This window comes from Geotrypetes seraphini, chromosome 19 (genome assembly GCF_902459505.1).
Source record: "Geotrypetes seraphini chromosome 19, aGeoSer1.1, whole genome shotgun sequence".
NCBI classification, from domain to species: Eukaryota; Metazoa; Chordata; class Amphibia; order Gymnophiona; family Dermophiidae; genus Geotrypetes; species Geotrypetes seraphini.
The window spans coordinates 10552893-10574886 of record NC_047102.1 but is presented as its reverse complement, the minus strand read 5'-3'; the positions used below and the strand labels follow the sequence as shown (position 1 = coordinate 10574886).

Here is a 21994-nt window from a genome sequence, read left to right as displayed (position 1 = left end):
TCGTGTTTTCATGGTTCAATGCCCAACACAGAATTTGCACTAAAGCATCCGGTGAGCAGTTTATACCCTACTGCCATCCAACAGAGCAGAATCCTATCCACCACTTTGCATTCTGGAGGGTCCGCTCCAGCTTTTCCACAGTGAGTCTGTATAAGGGCTTTTCCTCCCACAACCTGAAAATTAAGCTTGGAAAAGCCTTCTCTGAATCTGGTAAAATGCGCGGACTTTAGCCATGCGGATGGTGGACAGTATTCAGACAAGACTTAATTTAATTTGAGTCAATATTTACATCCTGCTTCATATCAAAAAGGATATTTGTGGGTTACAGAAAACTAAAGCACAGCTTATAAAAAAAAATCATAATCTACAGCCTAAAAATTATAAAACTTAAAATGATGTAAGTTTATAGTGATGTTTTTTCATTTTTAAAAAAAATTATAACGGTTCAAAAAAAACCCTCATAATCCATAGTTAGAAATTACAAAGCAAACAAATCCAAATATATATATATATATATATATATTTTTTAAACCGCCCCCCCCCCCCTTCATGGCACCATTTACAGCAATTCAGTCATGGAAGCAAAGCAAAACAAAACCAACCATTCCCAATCCAGTCAATAAATATTCTAAAAACATAGTCCCATATGGCAAAATCAAAGACTTGGGCACAGTCTACCTAATTATTATAACCTCTATAACAGTTGCTTGAACATACAAATCTTTAAACCCCCCCCTTTACTAAACCGTGATAGCAGTTATTAGTGCCGGAAGCAGCGTGGAGCTTTCAGCGCTAATATCCGCTATCGCGGCTTAGTAAAAGGGAGCGTAATTCCTTCCTGAATCAAGCTTCATCTCGGATGGATGTTTATTCTGAACCAAAGGGACAACCTCGATCGCTTAACCACAAAATTGCCTTGAAAATTGCTCCCGAAACTGCTAGCGAGGCCTGGGATAGTTCAAAACAGCTTGGCATTTCAGGGTCCAATTCCTCCCTGTGCAGGGAGGGCTGAAACCTGCACTGCCTTTCACCCTATTGAACTTTAAACTGTCTGTCTTTTTTTTTTTTTTTTTCTTGGTATATTTCAGATTCCATCTTGATAGCTACCCCATTCTATGGTGGCATCACCCAAAGTGTATTCCTCTACAGTAGTGTGAAACTGGAGTACATACACCTAGACAGCAAGGTAAGCTTGTAAAAGGGTGACATCTGACCTCTTGTAGACAGCGAGGAAACAACCCTAGAACAAACCAACAGGATAAAAACCAATCCACTTTATTGAAGGTAACCCGACGTGGTCACGTTTCGCCCTCGGGCTGCGTCGGGGGTTAAATACTATAATGGATTTGAGCACGAATTGCCCTGATTTACTCAAAATGCATCCAAAAATAGCCTCCGAGGTCGATTGAAGCTGTAGCGTTTGACCCCTGACGCTGTCTGAGGACGAAACGTGGCTCCGTCGGGTTATCTTCAGTAAAGTGGATTGGATTTTATCCTGTTGGTTGGTTCCTTATTGCGATTTTACAGACCAATGCCTCTGGTTGTTGTTTGGACTCTTATAGGCAGTCTCAGCCGTGGAGATCTTTCAGCTCTCGCAGGCGTGCAAGATCGGTGCACAAAGCTAAGCTGTACAGAGAAGCCTTAAGTACATCATAAGAATAGCCTTACTGGGTCAGACCAATGGTCCATCAAGCCCAGTAGCCCGTTCTCATGGTGGCCAATCCAGGTCCCTAGTGCCAGGCCAAAACCCAAGGAGTAGCAACATTCCATGCTATCGATCCAGGGTAGTTTGTAATCCGTGGGGGCGGGAAGCGGGATTACAGGTTGGTCTTTTCTTATTCTATGGAATCTCCCATGGGTCAAATCCTTTTCCTTGGACAGCTGAGGGGAGATATGAATGAAGTCCACAAAATCCTGTGGAGTAGAACGGGTACAAGTGGATCAATTTTTCACTCTGTCAGAAATGACAAAGACTAGGGAACACTCTAAGTTATAGGGGAATACTTTTAAAACCAACAGGAGGAAATATTTTTTCACTCGGAGAATAGTTAAGCTCTGGAATGCGTGGTAAAAGCAGGTAGCGTAGCTGGTTTTAAGAAAGGTTTGGACAAATTCCTGGAGGAAAAGTCCATAGTCTTGTTATTGAGAAAGACATGTGGTAAGCCACTTCTTGCTCTGGACCGGTAACACCATTGGTCTGACCTAGTAAGGCTTTTCTTATGTTCAAGGCCAGCCCAGCCAAGTGCCAGCATCACTGGAGGTAAGAGGGCTCGGCTCGGTGGTAAACAGGTGATCTTACTTTTAACCATGGGAGCAAAGCTTTTTATGACCCTGCATCTGTGGTGATTCACCCCCAAATTTTTCATTTGCCACAGATCTGCAGTTTACCGCTGCTCCCTGTTCACGTGTCATTCTCCAGCTGGTGCCTAAGCACCCTGAGGTTGTGAGTTAAATCCCAGCCTGCTTCCTGTGACTCTGGCCAAGTCTCTTAACCCTGGTACCACAATTACATTGTGAGCTGCTGGGACAGATGAGGAAATATTTAAGAGTGCCTGATTTGCTGTTTAATGTACAGTCAAACCTTGGTTTGCGAGCATAATTTGTTCCGAAACACTCGTATATCAAAGCCAATTTCCCCCATAAGAAATAATGGAAACTCAGACACTTCATTCCACAACCCAAAAACTTTAATACAAAATACTACATGTACTATATGTATATGCAAGACTTTGCTGGTTTATCAAGTTAAAATTTAATAAAATGTTTTGCTTGTCGTGCAAACCAAGTTACTTGCAATCCAAGGTTTTACTGTATTATAAACTGCTTTGGGTGAATCTCTTTCATGAAAAGGCAGCTAAATAAATGGGATGCGAGTCTTTGAGTCCACCTCTGAAAGCTGTGAGAGAGAAGGTGTCTGTATTGCTTCTGAGCACTGGGGTGGAGTCTTCTAGAACACTGGTTCCCAACCCTGTCCTGGAGGGCCACCAGCCAGTCAGATTTTGGGGATAGCCCTAATGAATATGCATGAGAGAGATTTGCACATAATGGAGGTGACAGGCGTGCAAATCTGCTCCCTGCATAGGGCTATCGTGAAAAGAATGACAGGGTTGTGCTGGCTGTGCTTTCCCCTAGGCCTCTTGTTGGTCACATTGAGAGACTTTTTGCGGTTTTCTCACTGTTAGGTCACTGGAAGCAGTACAAGGCCCTTCCAGCTCACTGTGGAGAAGATGGAGCGGACCCTCCAGAAAGCAAGGTCCCAGGTGAGAGTATTTCATCCATAGTGTCGGCGGACAGACTGAAGCCATGCGACAGGGTTGCCTCAAGCAGTGAAATTCTCACCCTCTTGCTGACTAGGACACTTGTTTTTTTTTTTCTTTTATTTTTAAAATGTTTATTCCGCTTTGATCCCAGACAGATTACAAGAAAACAAACATAAATTGTACATCACTGTGACAGCAGTTACAGATCCCAAAAACTCTTCCACCAAACTGTCTCCACAGATCTATTTCAGCTCTTAACTCTACCAAAAAGCTGTCCCGAACGAATGAGCCGAAGTGGCAGAGTAAATCCCATTCCAAATGCCCTGTATCCCACTGCTGTGAAGTTAAGTCTTTTTCTCAGTGTGGTTTAGTTTTAAAGTAAGACTTGACTCTGGCCTAACAATGAACTTGCAAGTAACTAAGACCATTCAGGCATGCTTTGCACAGATTGAAACCAATGCTTGCGTTGTTTGATTTTCGAACTGTTGTTCAGGCCAAGGTCTTGTCTCGGCTCGATTACTGCAGTGCTCTATATCTCGGACTAACAAAAGCAAGATTTAGAGCACTGCAGGTTATACAAAACGCAGCAGCACCTTTGATAATGGGTGTGTTTAAATATGACCCTATTTCACCGTATCTCCAAAAACTCCATTGGCTTCCGGTCGCCTTCAGAGTCCAATATAAAGCTGTGATGATTTGTCATCAATTCCTGTACGGAAACATCCCAGAATTGCTTGAAAGTAATATACTCGGCTATACACCAATGAGATCTCTGCGTTCTGAGAGTTTGGCCTTACTGAAGACGCCCGTGAATCCAAGACTTGTTGAGACAGGTAAAAAGGACTTTTTGTTGTGCGGGAGTTAAGTTCTGGAACTCCTTAGTGGGTCAAATACAAAACTGCCGTGAGAAAGGGAGGTTCAGAAAAATGTCCTTTTCCTTTTGTTGTTTCACAACTGAGAATTTGGAGGCGGTAAAAGTCTCAAGTAGTATTGAAGGGTTTAAGATTCATAAAAGTATGAATCAAGAACCATTTCTTTGTTTTCTTCTTATCTTTTTGTAATTAGATATGGTGCCTGTCTCCCCATTGTTGTGGGCTTTGAAAGGAATATTGTTTTGTATGTATAATTTCTGTTAAATTTATGTTTAAGAATCTTTTTTTTCCTTTGGGGAAAAAAAAAAAAAATTAAGATGCAGCTTTTCGTAGATGTATTTTTTTTTAGTTAACTTAGCTAAAATTGATTATTTATCCATGAGCCCTGCTATCCACTCTATGCGACTTTCTTGAGGATTGTACGTAACCTTACTTTTATTAGAAGAGTATCTTATTATTCATTTGTTTTTATTCTGTTGTCATTTTAATACTGTGTATGTAAACCGTTTAGTTTTAGACAGTATATACATTTTTTTAAATCAATCAATCATTCAATCACTTGGTGCCTAAAAAAGAGAGAATTAGAATAGTTTGCTTTTTCCCAGAGTGTAGGAACTGCTTACTTAACCCTTTCAGGACCATAAGGATCGTAGGCCAATTTTTGTGGTTTTGACGACATTTTTATGGTAAAAAGGGCTTGCAGATGCCAAAAAATTGATTTTTTTTTTGTGAAATATCATTATTTTTATTTAAAAAAATCAAACTTCTGGCTTATGGACAGTGTGGCAAGTGAATCTTCTCGTCAATCTGGCAACGACGCTAATGAATGAATGTCGGAACCAGTTTGTTTACATAAAGGCAGTATCATATGGAATCCGTACATATCAAATTTAGAACTGTAGACTATCCCAATCAAAATTTATAGGATTTTAAAGTTATGGGACAAATATGTCCCTTGGTCCTGAAAGGGTTAATGAGACACAAACTCCCAGGGCTTAAAAACACAGAGCAATGCTATTGCTTTGAGACTGATGCCCTGCGTTCTGTTCCACTAATGCAGCCGTCTTGTCCATGTTCTCCAGAGATGGGTTTGGATTTTCTCTTTAAAGCATCACTTGCCTCTTTATAGTGCCCAGGAAATCCTAGGTGCATGGCAGGCCCCATCCTTTAGTTACATAAAGGCCTAACTGTAATTGTGTGTGTGTGTGTAGTTAATCGCGCCTTGCACAAGTAAGTGGACTATGCACTGTTTTGAAAAGTAGTGCATAATTGCACGGGGTTGGAACATGGGCGTGTCCCCCACTTATGCACGAGTTACATGCATAAGAGGGGTGGCCCAAGAACTTTCCTGTACATGAGTGTAGACTATAAAACATTCTTTTATTAGCAAAGCTCTGACAGATAAAAAGACTCGACATGGAGCTGTGTTAAGATGTTGTTTGGATTAGCTCCGTTATATCTTCTCATTTTGAATTGTACTGTTCGACTAGGTCTACTGGTTTATTCACTTTTCCTAACCCCAAAAATTGCCCTTTTTGGCGCACTATGGGTATTATCAGATGCAGACTCTGCTCTGTGACATACATCCAACGGAGTATTTGGTGACCCCTGAAGCAGGCGATTATCTGCTGAAACATGGCCCCATGTTGGGTCTTATTATATGTCTGTGCTTTGATGATAAAGAGTGTTATATATTCTAAACTTGTGTGCAGGAAAATTCTTGGCCCAGCCCTAATTCTGTACGCTCTTTGGTTTTGCTATGTAGAAGTTTTCTCTTTTTTTTTTAATTACATGCGTGACATATTTAACTTAGGAATGCTTATTTACCCTGCCATAAATCTGATGTAAATGAGCATGCCTCTCTAGGCACGCCAGTGCGGTTTTATGCCAATATTCTACCATGGCATCTGTGTACCCATATGCTGTTTGAAGAAGTGCTCCCTGAGCAGCATTGGCTTGCCTAACAGGTGGTGTCCAATTATAGAACTGCTTCTTAGGCTGTAAGCTCTTTAGGGGAAGAACATGGCTGACCCTCCCTTCCCATGTTCTGGTTGCGCCAGGGCTCCCCTTAGTCTCATTTGTGTAGCAGCTCAAATGATCTCTTCTGGGTATTGGGCTGCTTCTAATTAGTCTAAAAGATGGTTTATGGGATCAAAAAGGAATCGGCCATAGGAAAAACAAAATCCCATAGACTAATGTGTAGAGCACTATTGCAGGGTGGTTGACGATCTCGGAAACCAGCTTAGACTTGCATAGATCGATCTCAAGGTCAAGACTTACAGGTTCCAAGTTTCAATCATCAATCCTTGACACCTCCCCCCTCCTTATTTTCAAGATCTAAAATTATAATTTCAATGTTTAATATTTCTTTCTAATAAAATTCTTCTAAGGGTGGATCCTAATTCACCAATGAATATACATTATTCTCCACCCAGCAAAGAAATGGAAATAAGTAACTTATCTTAAATAGATGCAAAAAATTCAAAGTCCAACGGGACCCGTTCCGCCTTTTGTAATGGCTTTCTCAAGGGTTCAGTCATGACGTTGCATCTATTTCTAGCTGTGTCACTCCCAATGTAGGCTGGGTGCTCGACGGCAGCTTGAAAATAAGGAGGGGGAGGTTTTGATGATTGAAACTTAGAACCTGTAAGTCTTGACCTTGAGATCTATCGGTACTTATTCAAGCTGGTTTCTGAGACCCTCATCCACCCTGCAATAGTGCTGTATGCATGAGTCTATTGGATTTTGTTTTTTTCCTGTGGCGGTTGGCTGCTTCCCCAGCGGCCTAGTATCAAACTCGAATGATGAACTGACTGGCTCTCTCGTGTGTGTCAATGTTTTCCTGTTTTTAGGGAACAAACGTGAAGGCGTTGTTTCTGCTTAATCCCCAAAACCCCTTAGGGGATGTTTACTCCCTGTCGGAGACTATGGAGTTCCTTGAGTTTGCTAAAAGGTAGGCGATGGATATGGGTGGGGGAAAGCGATTTAGCTAGCTCTGACTACAAAGACTTGGCATTACATTAGTTCTCTTGACTACTGACTAACACACAGCGGTATGGTGTGAAGACCTGGCCATATCCATTTCATTTTTGGAAGGATCGCTTTTGTTATTCGGTGCACTATAAAATGATTTGCCACATTTGGAATACATTTTTACTTAAAAATAGTTTAAATGGCGATTTTGGAGGTCCCCAATGAGAACGCCATTCTAACTTAAGGATCATTTCTCCCTTCCCACCCCAGGGCCTGGGTGAATTTTGCCATTTACTCTCTTCCAGTTCAAAATTGGCACAGCTCACCTCAAAGACTTTGGATAATTCAGGGGCTAGTTCTCTGGAACCCTGTAGACTCTCTCTTTTTTTAGTTTTATAAGGCATAGAAAGAAATGGTGTTTATACTTCTGGGGAAACTGTCGGGGTTGTTCAAATGGGAGTTTGAAAATCCCCTTTAATCTTGTCATTCCAGGGTTATGTGTTGCTTATCTGGCACTTCTTTTAGCTTCATTGTTTTTAAATTCTGTTTTGGGGTGCCTAGTATCGTCCTGGCTCCCTTTGAGCTTCCAACACCATTAGAACCTGTTTTTTGGGGACTCTGAAGCTGCTCATCCGTTCTTTCCAGCGGCAGCATTTTTTTTCTAAAAGCGTGCTTCCCGATTGGCTGCCAGATGACGGTAGGACGTCTACCACTGACTAAAATCAGAACGCATGGTTCAAGAATCAGCCCCTAAGTGTCTCTCACTGAGTTGGAGAACATTTGGACACCGTTAATGGGGAGCTCATGCTGAAATGCAAGTTCACTGGAGATGCTGATTTTTTGGTTCTGAAATCTTCTTCTGTCTTGGTTTCAGGCATGAGTTGCACGTGATAGTGGACGAAATCTACATGCTCTCCGTGTTTGATGAGTCTGTCATCTTCCACAGCGTCCTGAGTATAGATAAGTGAGTTGATGTCTTATCTTTTCTTAAATTTTGCATAGAAAGAATTCTATTTCCAGCCATCTCTTTTCTTATCAACAAGACAGTTGTTGGCACCAGTTGACTGCCTACAGGACGTGCCTCTTGCCACGAGAGACACATCCTAGAAGCAGTTGGCTGGAACTAGCGTCTCTCCTCCTCCAGGATCCCCCACTGAAGTGAAGCGACATGCTCAGGGTCACAGGCAGATGAGCCTCCACGCATGTGCAGATGTCAACGCATGCTGGCCCCTTCCATGTCCAAATGGTCCGGGTTTGGACATTTTTTTTGAACTTGGAACGATTTTGTGGTTGAAAATGGCCCAAAAAGTTAAAAGTCCTAAGGTTGGGCATCCTGACAGCCAAGACGTCTAAATAGGTGATTTTTGAAAGAAAAATATGGACGTCTCTGGTAGTTTTGCCAGTTTTGAAAATGGCTGTTTCTCCGCCCCCGACTTTGGACGTGTCTCACAAGACGTCCAAAGTCAGACTTAGACATCCTATTGCAAATGCTCCTCAATGTCTCCCTGTCTCTTTATGTATAACTCCTTGTAAACAGTTTTGGATAAAAACGGTATATTGACTATCTGAGAGTTTGTGTTTGTTTTGGGTTCTTATTTGGGGTTCTCTTTATTGAAGTATTTTGATTATTGGTACCCAACATTTTTCACCTCTCCTGTCTTTTCTAGATTGCCAGACCCCCAGAGGACTCATGTGATGTGGGGAATCGGCAAGGTGAGCGAGGCCTGGATATGCAGTGTTTGAACATACTGTATATGGCTGAGAGAGCGCATCCCACCTTGGGTTGAGGGACAGGTTAGGCTGGCCATCAAAAGGATCTCTTCTCATCTGACGTATTCCAGGCCATAGGAACTGACAGGATTAGCTTAAACGCACAGCTGTGGAAGCCACATGGCAAAAACAATCAAAATATCCGAGTGGCCCGGTGTCTCTGGATGCCAAAACAATTTCTTCCACTTTATTTAAACATCCATCATTGGTGGGGATAATTCCACACTTTTCAATAGTGCAATGGGCTAGCAGGGTTTAAAAAAGGTTTGGTTAATTTCCTAAAAGAGAAGTCCTTAGGCCATTACTAAGATGGCTTGGGGAAATCCACTGCTTTTTCCTAGGATAAAGGACCTGGATTGTCCGTAGTTGGGAAAAGTGTACTGGACTTGATGGAGCTTCAGTCTGTCCCAGTACGGCAATCCTTATATTCTTATGTGAGCCAAGGGTAGGATAATCCAGCCATTGTGACATCACTGATGAGGTTGGCTCTTAGGCATTGGTGGAATGAGGCATTATGACGTCACAATACCAGCTCTGTACACATCAACCAGGGATAGATTAAATAAATAAATATGTATTGAAATATAATGTCCAAAAAAGACTGGTGAACTCGGATGTGTTTCATAAACATCCTTTATTTGCAAGACTCTTGAAGCAGGCCATTCTGGCCGAAACATGTACATGTCGAGCCAATAAATTATCTTTTTGAAGAAATAAAGGATATTTATGAAACATATTTAAGCTCATCAGTCTTTGGACATTTCCATTCCTTAGTGTGTGCTTTTGTGACTGTGGATTTGACTCTCCTGTGTTACACTACTTGAAATATAATATAACAGTATCTGTCATTCACGGTGTGTCATGGACCCGACGTGGTCTGTGTTTTTCAGCATTTGAGCCTGCCTCAGAGGTAGAGAATGACACAGAAAAAAATGTTATCACCATGCCTGTCCCATCCCGGCGAGCTTGGTCCCCATCCCTGCAAACTGTCAGATCCCGTCCGCACAAGCCTCGAATAGTTACGATTTTATACTGAACTTATTTTATGAAAGTATAAAAAGAGACAATATTCTGTACAATTGTCATTTTATAAACACAAATAATACAGAGCGAGGATCAACAAAACCCCTGTCTCCCCTGCCTTTCACAAAAAACCCCTCCACTATTGTGAAAACTGAACAAAACAAATTACTATAGAATGCTACATAGAAAAATCAAGCTAACAGAATACTTCAGTCACACATGGCAGGAATTGTGTTAGGAGTGCAACTAAGGCAACTGCCCCCTGGTCAGAGAGAGACCTAAGCCAGCTGGAAGCTAAAGAAGCACAGCCTGGGCTTTGCAGTCCCCAGTTATGTCTAATATCAGCTCTAGCAGGATACATATTTCAAATTTGAAATATTGTAATCACAAAATATAAAATAAATTAATTTTTTTCTACCTTTTGTTGTCTGGTAATTTTATTCTTCAAATCACATTGGTCTCAGGCTTTGGTTTTAGGTTCCTTCTGTCTTCATCGTGGCATGGCTGGCTCCTGAAGGTAAAATAGGTGCAAGAGGAGCTGGGGAGGAGATTCCGAGTCTGATAGGGGCACAATTTTTTACCATGGGAGCAAGACTTTTTCACCGCTCACACAGGGCGGTAAAAGGTCTTGTCCCCATTCCTGCAGTAAACCAGTTGCAAATGTCTCCATTCCTGCGGACTTACTGCGGTGACCACGGTTTACTGCAGTAAACGGTCCTCGTGTCATTCTCTACTCGGGGGTACAATTGATATCCAGCAGGTGGCGCTCTTGTGACATCAATGATTCCTTACAGTTTATACCGCTGCTTATTCCGTCGGTGGAGGGGTTGGCCTTTTACTCAAGGATTGTATCCATTTTACAGTGAACAGCAATCATTGATGTCACGTCACCTACTGAATGTCAATTTGTACCCCTGAGGCAGGCTCAAAAGCCGAAACAGATGGTGTTGGGCACAACACTTTTTTTTTTTAGCAGGGTTTGTGTGTGACCTGTTGTCCATGTTTCAGAAATATGTCTCTTGATATTTTTACAAATCAAGCATGGAGGACTAAATATTAATGGAAGAAAAGATCTCAGAATTTCTTAGACTAAATCAAATCAAAGCCTGCATGAAACCAAATGGAAAATACTTCTGAAATGTTTGCACATAGAGCTTGCACTTGGCTCATCTGTTTCCTCTGATCTGCAGGATTTTGGTGTGTCTGGAATTCGTTTTGGCACACTGTACACTGTGAACCGAGATGTCAATAATGCAGTCGCTTCCCTCTGTTACTTCCATGGAGTGTGCGGGCCCATGCAGCACAAAGTAGCACGGCTGCTTCACGACAGGGGTGAGGTCGGCCTGCAGTGTCTTCTCTCCCTCCTTCTCTTGCCCCATCTTTCACATGTTTGGTGCAGGAGGGTGCTAAAATAGAATCCCTTCATGCATATTCATTGGAGTTGGCTGAAAGTGAAAGCAAGATCATAATACCTATGCTCCACCTTTTGTTTCTGTTCAAACTTAGCCCCAGAGGTTTCACTTATGCCTATTTCCCTCACTTTGTGTCCTTAAAACATTCTAAGCTTCTCTGGAAGGGCTTCCAGAACTGGTAGGTGTCTGAGGAAGGAAGGAGTAGATGGGGACAGGTACCTTGTAGGGATTTGCATGCATTCAGTTCATATGGGGGCCTAAAACGTTATAAAGTGCATACAGATCACTTATTTGGAAATAAACCTATGAATTAATGTGTGCACTCAATTTGTAGATGCAAAGAAAACTCTAGCATACATAAAATATGCACATAAACTAATTGTTTGAAAAACACAAAACCAAAAATTATTTATTTAAAAAATGTATATTCTGCATACAACCTACGCGGTTTACATTAAAAAACATGCATAAAAATTGACAATGCAAGCATAATTGTTATAAAGCCGAATCCTATATAACTTTTAGAATAACATTGGAATGCACGAATCCAAATCCTTAACTTAGCATATGAAAATTTGAAAAGCTTTTGTCTAAAATGAAAACTGATAGATTGTTGTTGGGTTTTTTTTTCTGGCCACGTATTGCCCTCCTGCCCAGCCCAGAAGATTGTGTTTGATGCCTATGTGACCTTCATGTTTTTCTTCTATATCTAGACTGGATTAATCAGGTGTATCTGAAGACAAACTATGCTCGCCTGAGTGCAGCACAGGCCTATGTGACAGAGGAACTAAAGTCATTTGGTGTGCCCTACCTGAACCGCAGTGCTGGCTTCTTCATCTGGATTGACTTCAGGAAGGTAAGAGGGTTGTAGCAAGACCTCCTTGAGATCCAGGTTCAAAACCTACTCCTCTCTCTCTCCCCGTGTGTGACCCTCAAGTACTCTGTGCTCAAAGTGAAATCACCTGATCCATGGACAAAGGGATCTGTTGACCGTGTCATCTGTCTTACTCAGATTTTTATACGCTGGCAAAACCCTACTATTAGTACTATATCAATAGCGATAAGAATATATTGTCACACGTCTGTTTAATCATTTGTACAATAATACAGGGGGTGGCATAGAGTGGGGTAGTGAAGCTTTTAACTATCTCTTTATTTTTTTGAAATTTGGATTTAAATCAAATTATAAAATGTGACATGCTCTGGAAAGCCCAAGGTTAGTCCTTACTTAAACCCAGAAATTTTTTTTTTTTTTTTTTTTAATTTTTTAATCTATCTATCTTTTTTATTTTTATTTTTTTTTGTTGCTTAAGTGTCTCCTTTTTTTTTAGGTAACTAAAAGCAGGAGAGACGAGGCAAAATGTGCCATTCCATACTAGTACTAAAGGGCTCCTTTTACTAAGGTGTGCTAGCGGTTTTAGCTACAATACCGCACGCGCTAAACGCCAATGCCTCCATCGAGCTTGCGTTAGTATTTTTCGTTTTAGCGCGCGCTAAGAACGCTAACGCACCTTAGTAAAAGGAGCCCTAACTAACCCCCCTCCTGTGTTTCCTGCTACTTGCCTCTTTCTAACCTAGCTCACATCCACTTGTAAACCTTTTGCTGCATTGTGGTTTTCAAGTGTATTTTATGATTGTGGGGTGTTTTTTTTTTTTTTTTTTGTGTAGGCCAGGGGTGTCCAACCTGCGGCCCCGTGAAGTATTTTGTGTGGCCCCGGTCGAGGGCGATGCACTGTTTTCCTTGCTGCACCCGGGTGTTTACCGTCTTGCCGGCTCCCTCCTCTTTCTTGCCGCAGTGTTTGCGCAGTGTATGACCCCAGAAACATTTTTTTCGGCTCAGCGAAGCCAAAAGGTTGGACACCCCTGGTGTAGGCAATGACTGAAAAATGTGGTTCATCATTAGTTCATATTAGTTTCCAGGGCGTGAGTGCCTGTGATGAGACTAGGGTTTGTTATTTTTACTAACATATACACACCTATGGTTATACCAGCCATAGACCTGGCATAACTGCTGGTGCTGAAATATGGCAAGGATGCACGTAACCTGAATGTACAGTACTCCTCCTCCCCTGAAATTTGCAGGGGTTCCAGGACCCTGAAAATTTTGAAAAACCGCAAATGCGTTTTTTAAGCAGGGGAGACGGGAGAGGGCAGCTGGAGCGCCGGCGGGTGAAGGAAATTGCTCGCGGTCTGCTCCGACCGCCTCTTCCTGTAGTAAAGTCGGGCTACCCCCAATCAGGAGCTGCTCTGATGCGCAGCTCCTGGTTGGAGTAGCCCGACTTTACTACAGGACGAGGCGGTCGGAGCAGACCGCGAATGACCGGATCTGCGATTCACGAACCGCGAATTCGCGGGGGAACACGGTATTGTGTCGTTTGCACAAGTGAGTAAGTGTTGAAACAGCTACACTGGGGTTGCCTGTTAAATTTCGCATAGAATATAAAATTCTAACAATTGTACATCAGTTCATAGTCAAATGCGCGCAAGACATCAGCGCGTGGGTTGTCTTGCGCGCATTTGACCTGTCACCTTGTACATCAGGTAGTATATATATGGGAAAGCCAAAAAACAAAAGAAATTGTGGAAAAGATGTTCTTTTAAGCAAGGAAAAATATAATGTTTTTCCCCTTTTTTCCCTATGCAAATTTTATTGTAATCTTACCTTGAACTATTTGATAACAAATTTTTAATAAACTTGGAAACTTAGGGCTCCTTTTACTAAGCCGCGTTAGGGCTTTAACACGCGGAATAGCGCATGATAAATTGCCGCGTGCTAGACCTTAACGCCAGCATTGAGCTGGCGTTAGTTCTAGCTGCGTAGCGCGGGTTTAGCGTGTGCTAAAAACGCTAACACAGCTTAGTAAAAGGGGCCCTTATTGTTTTTTTTCTTTTAAGTGTAACAAACCCCCTCTTTTACAAAACTGCGCTGTATGGCCCGCGCTGCTCCCGACGCTCATAGGAACTCAATGAGCCTCGGGAGCAGCGCGGACCATTCAGCGAGGCTCCCTGCGCTAGAAACTGCTATCGCAGTTCCGTAAAAGGAGGCCAAAGTTTGTTTTATGTATTGTTTTTCCTTTCCCCCCCAATTTATATTCGCTCTAAACCGCTTAGATTTTAAACTTTTGGTTTTATATTTGCGGTATATTAAATTGAACTTGAACTCGATGCATTATGCACTTCTGCTGCCCTTAAAGAAGAAGAATGCTTAGTCACGTTGCTACCACTTATACACGTTACTGTGCGTTTTCTCGTGAAGGCGCTGACATCTTGCACTTATGCGTGAACGTGGCATGTTGAATGTAAGAGCCCGAATACAGAATTTCCCTTCTCAGTGTCTTCTCTGTTTGAATGTGCTTTTGAGCCCGAGTTCTGCAAGACCGTAGCCTCTCTTTCTGTCCTTTTGACAGTATCTAAAGAATAAGACGTTTGAGGATGAGGTGTTGCTGTGGCGACGTTTCCTGGATAACAAGGTGCTACTGTCCTGTGGGAAAGCGTTTGAGTGTTGCGAGCCCGGATGGTTCCGAATCATTTTTGCTGACCAAACCCATCGACTGCAGCTGGGTGAGTTCTGGATTTGTGCTTCTTGTTAAACACCACAGAGCGTTTTTTAAAAACAATCGGACCATTTCTTCACTCAGGTTGCTTTCATTGGAGCTCAGCAGGATGAAGTTCCTTTAGTGGACACATATTATGGTTTTGATCTTTTGGCCTCAGGGACCATATTACAGCACGACCTCGACTTAACAGTGGATTAAAGCTGCAGTGTGATTGGCTGTTGAGACTACATTGCTTTATTATGTCATATCTGCACAGCAGTGGCCATTGAAATGTAGTAGCATGACATCACAAAACATTTTCAATCATATATTGTAACAAGAGCCAAAGTGATCCCTCTGACAAAGCAGCTGACCTCAGAATTTTTGATTATAATAATAATATAACAGTTTATATACCGCAGGACCGTGAAGTTCTATGCGGTTTATAGTAATAGATGTTACAGATTGAGTGGATTTAACAAAGTTAAAAGTTAGTGATTAACAGCTCTAGGGATCAGTTATTGTGGAATGAGATAGTGCAGGTTAGTTACCTAAGTACTTACATTACATTACATTACATTAGAGACTTCTATTCCGCCTGTACCTTGCAGTTCTAAGCGGATTACAATTGAAGAGGAACAGATATGTTTTTAGGCGTTTCCTAAATTCCCCCATAAGTAGTAGACATAAGCAATTGTTCTAGATCTTTACCCCATAATGCTGCCTGATGTGAGAGGAGATGTTGATGGTGTTCTCTTCTAGAGTGTACCTCCGGAACTATATAGATCGAATTTGGGCAGTTCATTGATAACAAGTCCCCTACTTACCAAACTTCTAATGACTATAAACTTCCTTGCGCAAAATGCTCTAACTTTAACATTCCTTCCCTATCACAAATTAAGTTAATGTTACAAAATATAAACTTAAAAAATTCCCCCTCTGAGATCATTCCTCCTGTCGTTTTAAAGAAATATTTCTCCTGTTTTGGATCATATATACACTCTTTTGTAAAAAAAAGCCTCAACTCCGGTATTGTACCCAAATCTTGGAAAACAGCTACAATAATTCCCATAATAAAAGACCATAAAATAAGTATTGAAGATCCTCTGAATTACCGCCCTATCGCAAACATTCCTTTCCTAGCAAAAATCACAGAAAAAGTAATTTTTAATCAAATATCAGAATTTGTCGAATCTACAAATGTTCTACACCCCAACCAAACTGGCTTTAGAAAAAATCACAGCACAGAATACTCATTAATAGGTCTCACTACCAACATTATACACAATCTCGATCACCACAAATCCGTCATCTTATTTTCTCTTGATCTCTCCGCTGCATTTGACACCATTGATCATTCCCTTTTACTAGACAGACTTCAATCAATTGGTATCAATGACATAGCCTTACAATGGTTCAATTCTTTCTTATCGGAACGGTCCTCCAGTGTCCAATTCAATGACACTAAATCTACACCATACTCACCTAGCTTTGGAATTCCTCAGGGTTCAATTATTTCCCCCTTACTCTTTAACATCTTTCTCTCACCCTTACTTAGTCTTAGCCAATCTATAGGCTTCTCCGCATATGCTTATGCGGACGACATACAATTATTACATCCATGTAATCTAGAAAACCCAATTGAAATAGTTCAAGTCAACCAAAAATTAGTCAAAATTAAAGAATGGCTCACCTACAATAAACTTGCTCTTAATATACCAAAAACAAAGGTCCTCCTTTTTCCTTCAAAACAGGGAATACAATTATCTTCTCCTTTCTTGATAGATGGTAATAATAATTGAATCAGTGACTTCACTTAAAATTTTAGGTGTAATTATAGATGATAAGTTTACTTATCAAGAACATGTTAATAACATTGTTAAATGCTGTTTTTATCGTCTTCGTTTAATCCGTTCTATGACAAAATATTTAGAACCACAATCTTTAAATATTCTAATGCACTCTCTTGTTATAACAAAACTTGATTACTGCAACTCTCTTCTACAAAATATCACTCAAAAAGAAAAAAAACGTTTACAAATTGTACAGAACATAGCAATTAAAATAATCCATAATGGTAAAAAATACGACCACGTAACACCTCTGCTAATCAAATCACACTGGCTGCCCATAAATAACCGAATAACTTATAAAATAGCTCTACTGATTTTCAAAACATTAAATACTAATGAACCACAATTTATAGATCGTTTATTAATCCCCCATTCTTCAAATCGTTCTTTACGTTCTGAAACCCAAGAATTATTAATGGTTCCCTCTTTAAAAATAGTAGGGACAAAACGCCACGATATTTTCTCTGTAGTGGCTCCTCTTACTTGGAACTCTCTTCCTTTATATATCAGAAAAAATAAAAATTTAAATCAATTTAAAACTAATTTAAAATCATTTCTTTTAAAAATCTCTTTTGACCTCTAAATTCACTTCATTGCCAATTTCTATCTTAGAACTTTCAATCCCCTCCTAATGTTTCCTCCCTCCCCTTTCAGACCACTCTTTCTCCCTTTCGGGAAAATATTATTGTAACCTTAAGCCCTCATGTTCATTCCATATGTGTCATAGTATGTTAAAATTGTTTTGTGTGTCCAATTCCTTTTAGTTAAAATAGTAATAAGATACTGTTATTTTACCCCTCTAATGTTCAATAATATATAATTTAACAATGTTTGTTATATTTTGTTAATCGCTTAGTTTGTAATAAGCGATACATCAAATAAAATTAAACTTGAAACTTGAAACTAGACCAGTGGTCTCAAACTCAAACCCTTTGCAGGGCCACATTTGGGATTTGTAGGTACTTGGAGGGCCTCAGAAAAAATAGTTAATGTCTTATTAAAGAAATGACGATTTTGCATGAGCTAAATCTCGTTATAGTTTATAAATCTTTCTTTTTGGCTAAGTCTTACTAATAATATTGCAATTTATAGCTAAAGAGACACATGATCAAGAAACTGTTTTATTTTACTTTTGTGATTTATGATAAACATACCGAGGGCCTCAAAATAGGACCTGGCGGGCCACATGTTTGAGACCACTGATCTAGAACAAAGGCTCTGAAGAGGTAGACTAAAGAGAAACATCCAGGAAGGGGCGGGGAGGGGAGGTCTGCCCCAGGCACCATCATGGTATGGGTGCTGACATCCCTCTGTCTCTTCGCCCCCACCTCTTCCCACTCCTCCCCTCGCACGCCTCCCTTTTCCCCGTACCTCCAGTTGTCCACCTTTGCCAGCAGCAACTTCCACATACTCCTCGCAACCGCGTCGGCTGTCACTGACGTCGCTTCCGGGCGCCGCGCATAGGAAGTGATGTCGGAGGGAGAGCCGACATGGTCGCGTGGAGCGCGTTCAAGTTGCTTGCATGGTGAACAACTTGAGGTGCGGGGTAGGGGGGCGTGTGTGCGGCGGGGGAGGGATGCCTCTCGCCTTCGCTACGCCACTGGAAACATCAAATGCATTTTTTCCCCCCCGACAAGGATGGCTGCAGTATGAAATGCTGTCCTGGGGGTTGATGGAAGTGGCCAAAACAATAACCAAGTTTTAAGAAGGCAGGAGATAAGCTCAGAGGATCTAGTTTTTCACAAGATACGCAAAGATTAAACCTTTCTTTCGTTTCTTTTAAGGGAATTAGATCTAAAGGAAAACTGGTGAGCTCTTCTTACATGTTTAAATTAACGGAGACTTGGCATGCAATTCCATCTACGATTAGAGACTTAAACTCCTTTCAACTATTTTGTAAAACACTGAAAACATTCTTATTTTCTAAACATTTAGCAAATCGTTCTGTCTAATTTCTGTAGTTATTTTTCTCTTTTGGTTCATCTTAATTTTTTCTGTTTGATCTTTCATCTTATCATCATTGGTTCACCCGACAAAGATTAACCGAGTCGAGCTCCATTTTTATGAAGATGACCCGGTCTATATATTTAAGGTTTCGTTTATGTATTAAAATTGGAGAGAGCTGTGTGTGTGTGAGGTTCATAACACTTTAGTTGGCTTGTTCTTTAAAGAACGACAAGAGCATTTGAAAGGTTAGAAGTTTCAACAGTGTCTTGGATTGGCTGACACGTAGCGATTTTGGAATGGAACAGTGGCCTGGTCTATCTGGCAGCTGCATGTTCTGTAAAAACTAGATGGCCAAGGTCACGGTTTCCCAAAGCTGTCCTGCAAACCACGCAGCCAGACAGGTTTTCATGATATCCCTTACAAGTATTAAACGTGCATACACTGGGTTTCCAATGTATTCATATTTATTATAGATATCGTGAAAGCCTACATCTGACTGTGGGTTTCCCAGATCAGGTTTGGGAAGCCCTGTCCTAGTGAAAACACAGGTGCTCATAACTGGGTCTATAAGGCAGGCTGGGAGGGTCAGTGGAATGACAACTGCTTTGATCATACTGTGATGGTATCGGGCTGGAGGACCTTACGGTGGCTAGTTACATGGATTATTTTTTAAACATTTTCTAGACAGCTTTCCCAATGTATGTTATACAGATCGAGCTGCTTTCGGTGCACAAAAGCTTTCAGTCAATTTCCATGCATATCTTTGGAATTATCCACCCAAACTCCATGCCAATTGTATTTATTGATTTTAATGTCATATATTCCACCTGCAAGCCATCAAAGCGGTGTACATTCAGGTCCAGTAGTTCATCCCCAGGTGTGCCTCTGTGGGGGCAGTGGGCTTATGTTAAGTTAGTAAAAGGGGTGCTTTGAATTTTGTTCTTATAATGCTTTTGGGTCCAGCTTTTCAGGCGTTTTAACTCTACCTGGCCTGTCTTACTGCTAAATGTATCTTTTTGAGATTGCCTTAGACGCATAACCCCCCTCCCTCTGCTTATCACCCTAGTCAACAGTTTAACCATCCCCCGCTAACTGCAACCCTTACCATGGCATGCTATGTGTCTGTCCTGATTTTAATTAGAGTGTGAACTCCTTCGAGTAGGGACTGTCTCCGCAGCTCTGCGTAGCGCTGTGCACGTCTGGTAGCGCTCTGGAAATAATTAATAGTAGTAGCACTCCCACTGTTTTTTCCTTTCCAGGGATGCAAAGGATCCGTAAAGTGCTAGAAGAGCGGGAAGAGGAAATGCAGGCAGAGGAAGAAGAGCAGGCAGCGCAGGACAGCAAGGCAGACAGCCCCGACGAGGTCATCTATATCTCCAGTCACCAGGAACCTTCCAACCCTAACCTGGGCGATCTGATTGGGCTCCTGCAGCAACAGATGCGCTCCTCGGAATGGCTGCAGAAAAACACGGCCGAACAGTTCTCCCAGGAGAACCCGGAGGTGTTCCAAGCCTTTACAAAGCTCCTGGGCAAGCCGTAAAGTGCCTGGATAAAATTTCCCTCATTTTTTTTGCTGTCCCGTTTGTATATGAAAAACATTTTTTTTTTTTCTGTGCAAGTCTTCAGCCTTGACTCGATAGGTGCAGTCGAGCCTATGTTTGTAATAAAGAAAGCCAACAAAACCTTTGTGTGCGCAGTTGCTAGGCCGCGCCGACCACTGTGCACAGGTACACAGCGTAGAGGCAACACTGGCCTGGATATCGCATCCTGGTGTAGATGGTCTTCTGCAAAAGGCCTTTCTTTTTCAAGGACTGTTGCATGCAGAATGTCATAAGCTCAGGCTGAGGCCTTGTAGGATGTTCTCCACCCTGGGCGCTGTGCTGTACTCTTCTCGCGGCCTTGCACTTCCTCTGGAAATGACAGGCACGTGACTGGTCAGGCCTATTTCAGCTTGCTCCGTGCAGGCGTTCACAGTAAAAGCAAGGGTTATACTTTCCTGTAGAATATCAAAATATCTTTGTAATAAACACGATGAGAAGACATGGTACAGACCCACACACTTGGGGCTTTGCTTTGTTGCCTCCTACTGACTTCCTGCCTTCTGTCGTAAGTTATTTTAATGAACGAGTCTGGCAATTGATGAAGCAGGAGAGGGTGGAAGTGGTCCCTTGCACGGTTGGGGAAGAGGGAGCGGTAAGAATTTACCTCCAGAATGTAGTTGGAAACGAGGCACATATTTAAGGGACAGGGGCGGTGGGATTTTATACACCAACTTTGTGTAGTTTTACATCTTATCTACAACTACTGCAGCAGGGGGGAGGATTAAGCGACGGCCAGAGTCGCAAGAAACTGCAGTGGGAATCCAACCCGATTCTCATGGTTTTTCAGCCTGTTGCTCTAATCACAAGGGGGTAGGTGCTGTTTATAGGTTTTGAGGATGTACCAAGAAGCTCTGGCAGCGACCTTCCAGTTGTCAAGAAAAGAGAAAAAAAACTCTTCACTGTTTGAAGACAGACAGTGGCTTTTTCACCAGTGTTCCAGCTCCATGGAATAAAAGATAGCTTCAGATGTTTTTTATGAGTTGTAACTCGCGTGCTTATGGCGTCATCGCAAGTGGCGGTCTTCTAGAGTTTTTTTAAAAGCATCCTCATAGCTGTCCGAACCTGCTCAGGTAAATTACCAGCTGCTGGTGTTACCATGATAACATCTAATGACTGCTTTGTACCTGGATAGTCAATGTTGGTATCTCAGGATGACATGTTGATCAATACACAGTATAAATTTAAAGACCAAAGTCAGCATTTGAAGTCAATTCTGATAACAGCCCTTGACCGCCTTATATGTGGCTACTGAGGGCTGTATCTTGGTGGGGCCCAGCACACAATATTTGGATATAAATTTAAACACCGTGGCCAGTGTTTGAAGGCAATGCTAACTGTGGTGGTTTTAAATATTACAAACAAACCATAAAACCCCTCAATTACAAAAAAAAAAAACCTTGAAAGAGTTTCTGGAAAAATACTCAAGAGGAGGAAAAGCCTCAGACTCCGATCTGTTGCATCATATTATATGCTAACAGATTATTGCAAGGAAGAAACCCCCCTAGGCATAAAAATCTCCTCTTCTAAATTTTTCAAATTATTAAAATAAATCGGTTCTTTCAAAAATATTAGTAAGACATCAGGCACCCAAAAAGTGCTTTCAAAAGGCCTGGCTTTTGTGTGTGTATGTGTTTGAATATTATCCCTTAAGACTTTAGCCTAGGCTTAAAACTTTTTGTAGCTGGTGTGTATTTTAATTTAATTTAATTCTTATATACTGCTAATAACTGTGAGGTTTCTAAGCAGT

General features: G+C 41.5%; 1 protein-coding gene across 3 annotated transcripts in view; it reads left to right on the top strand.

Annotated features, from left to right (window-relative positions):
- Positions 1 to 21674, top strand: part of ACCS (1-aminocyclopropane-1-carboxylate synthase homolog (inactive)) — a 37756-nt gene extending 16082 nt beyond the window's left edge. For all 3 annotated transcript variants that reach the window (XM_033928539.1, XM_033928538.1, XM_033928537.1), the window contains 9 exons: positions 1089 to 1186; positions 3183 to 3260; positions 6985 to 7085; positions 7980 to 8069; positions 8773 to 8818; positions 11089 to 11230; positions 12024 to 12166; positions 14718 to 14871; positions 19906 to 21674. In XM_033928539.1, the coding sequence (XP_033784430.1) occupies positions 1089 to 1186; positions 3183 to 3260; positions 6985 to 7085; positions 7980 to 8069; positions 8773 to 8818; positions 11089 to 11230; positions 12024 to 12166; positions 14718 to 14871; positions 19906 to 20186 (1133 nt within the window). In that variant the 3' untranslated portion in view covers positions 20187 to 21674. The remainder of the gene's footprint in view (positions 1 to 1088; positions 1187 to 3182; positions 3261 to 6984; positions 7086 to 7979; positions 8070 to 8772; positions 8819 to 11088; positions 11231 to 12023; positions 12167 to 14717; positions 14872 to 19905) is intronic.
- The last annotated feature ends 320 nt before the right edge of the window (positions 21675 to 21994 follow it).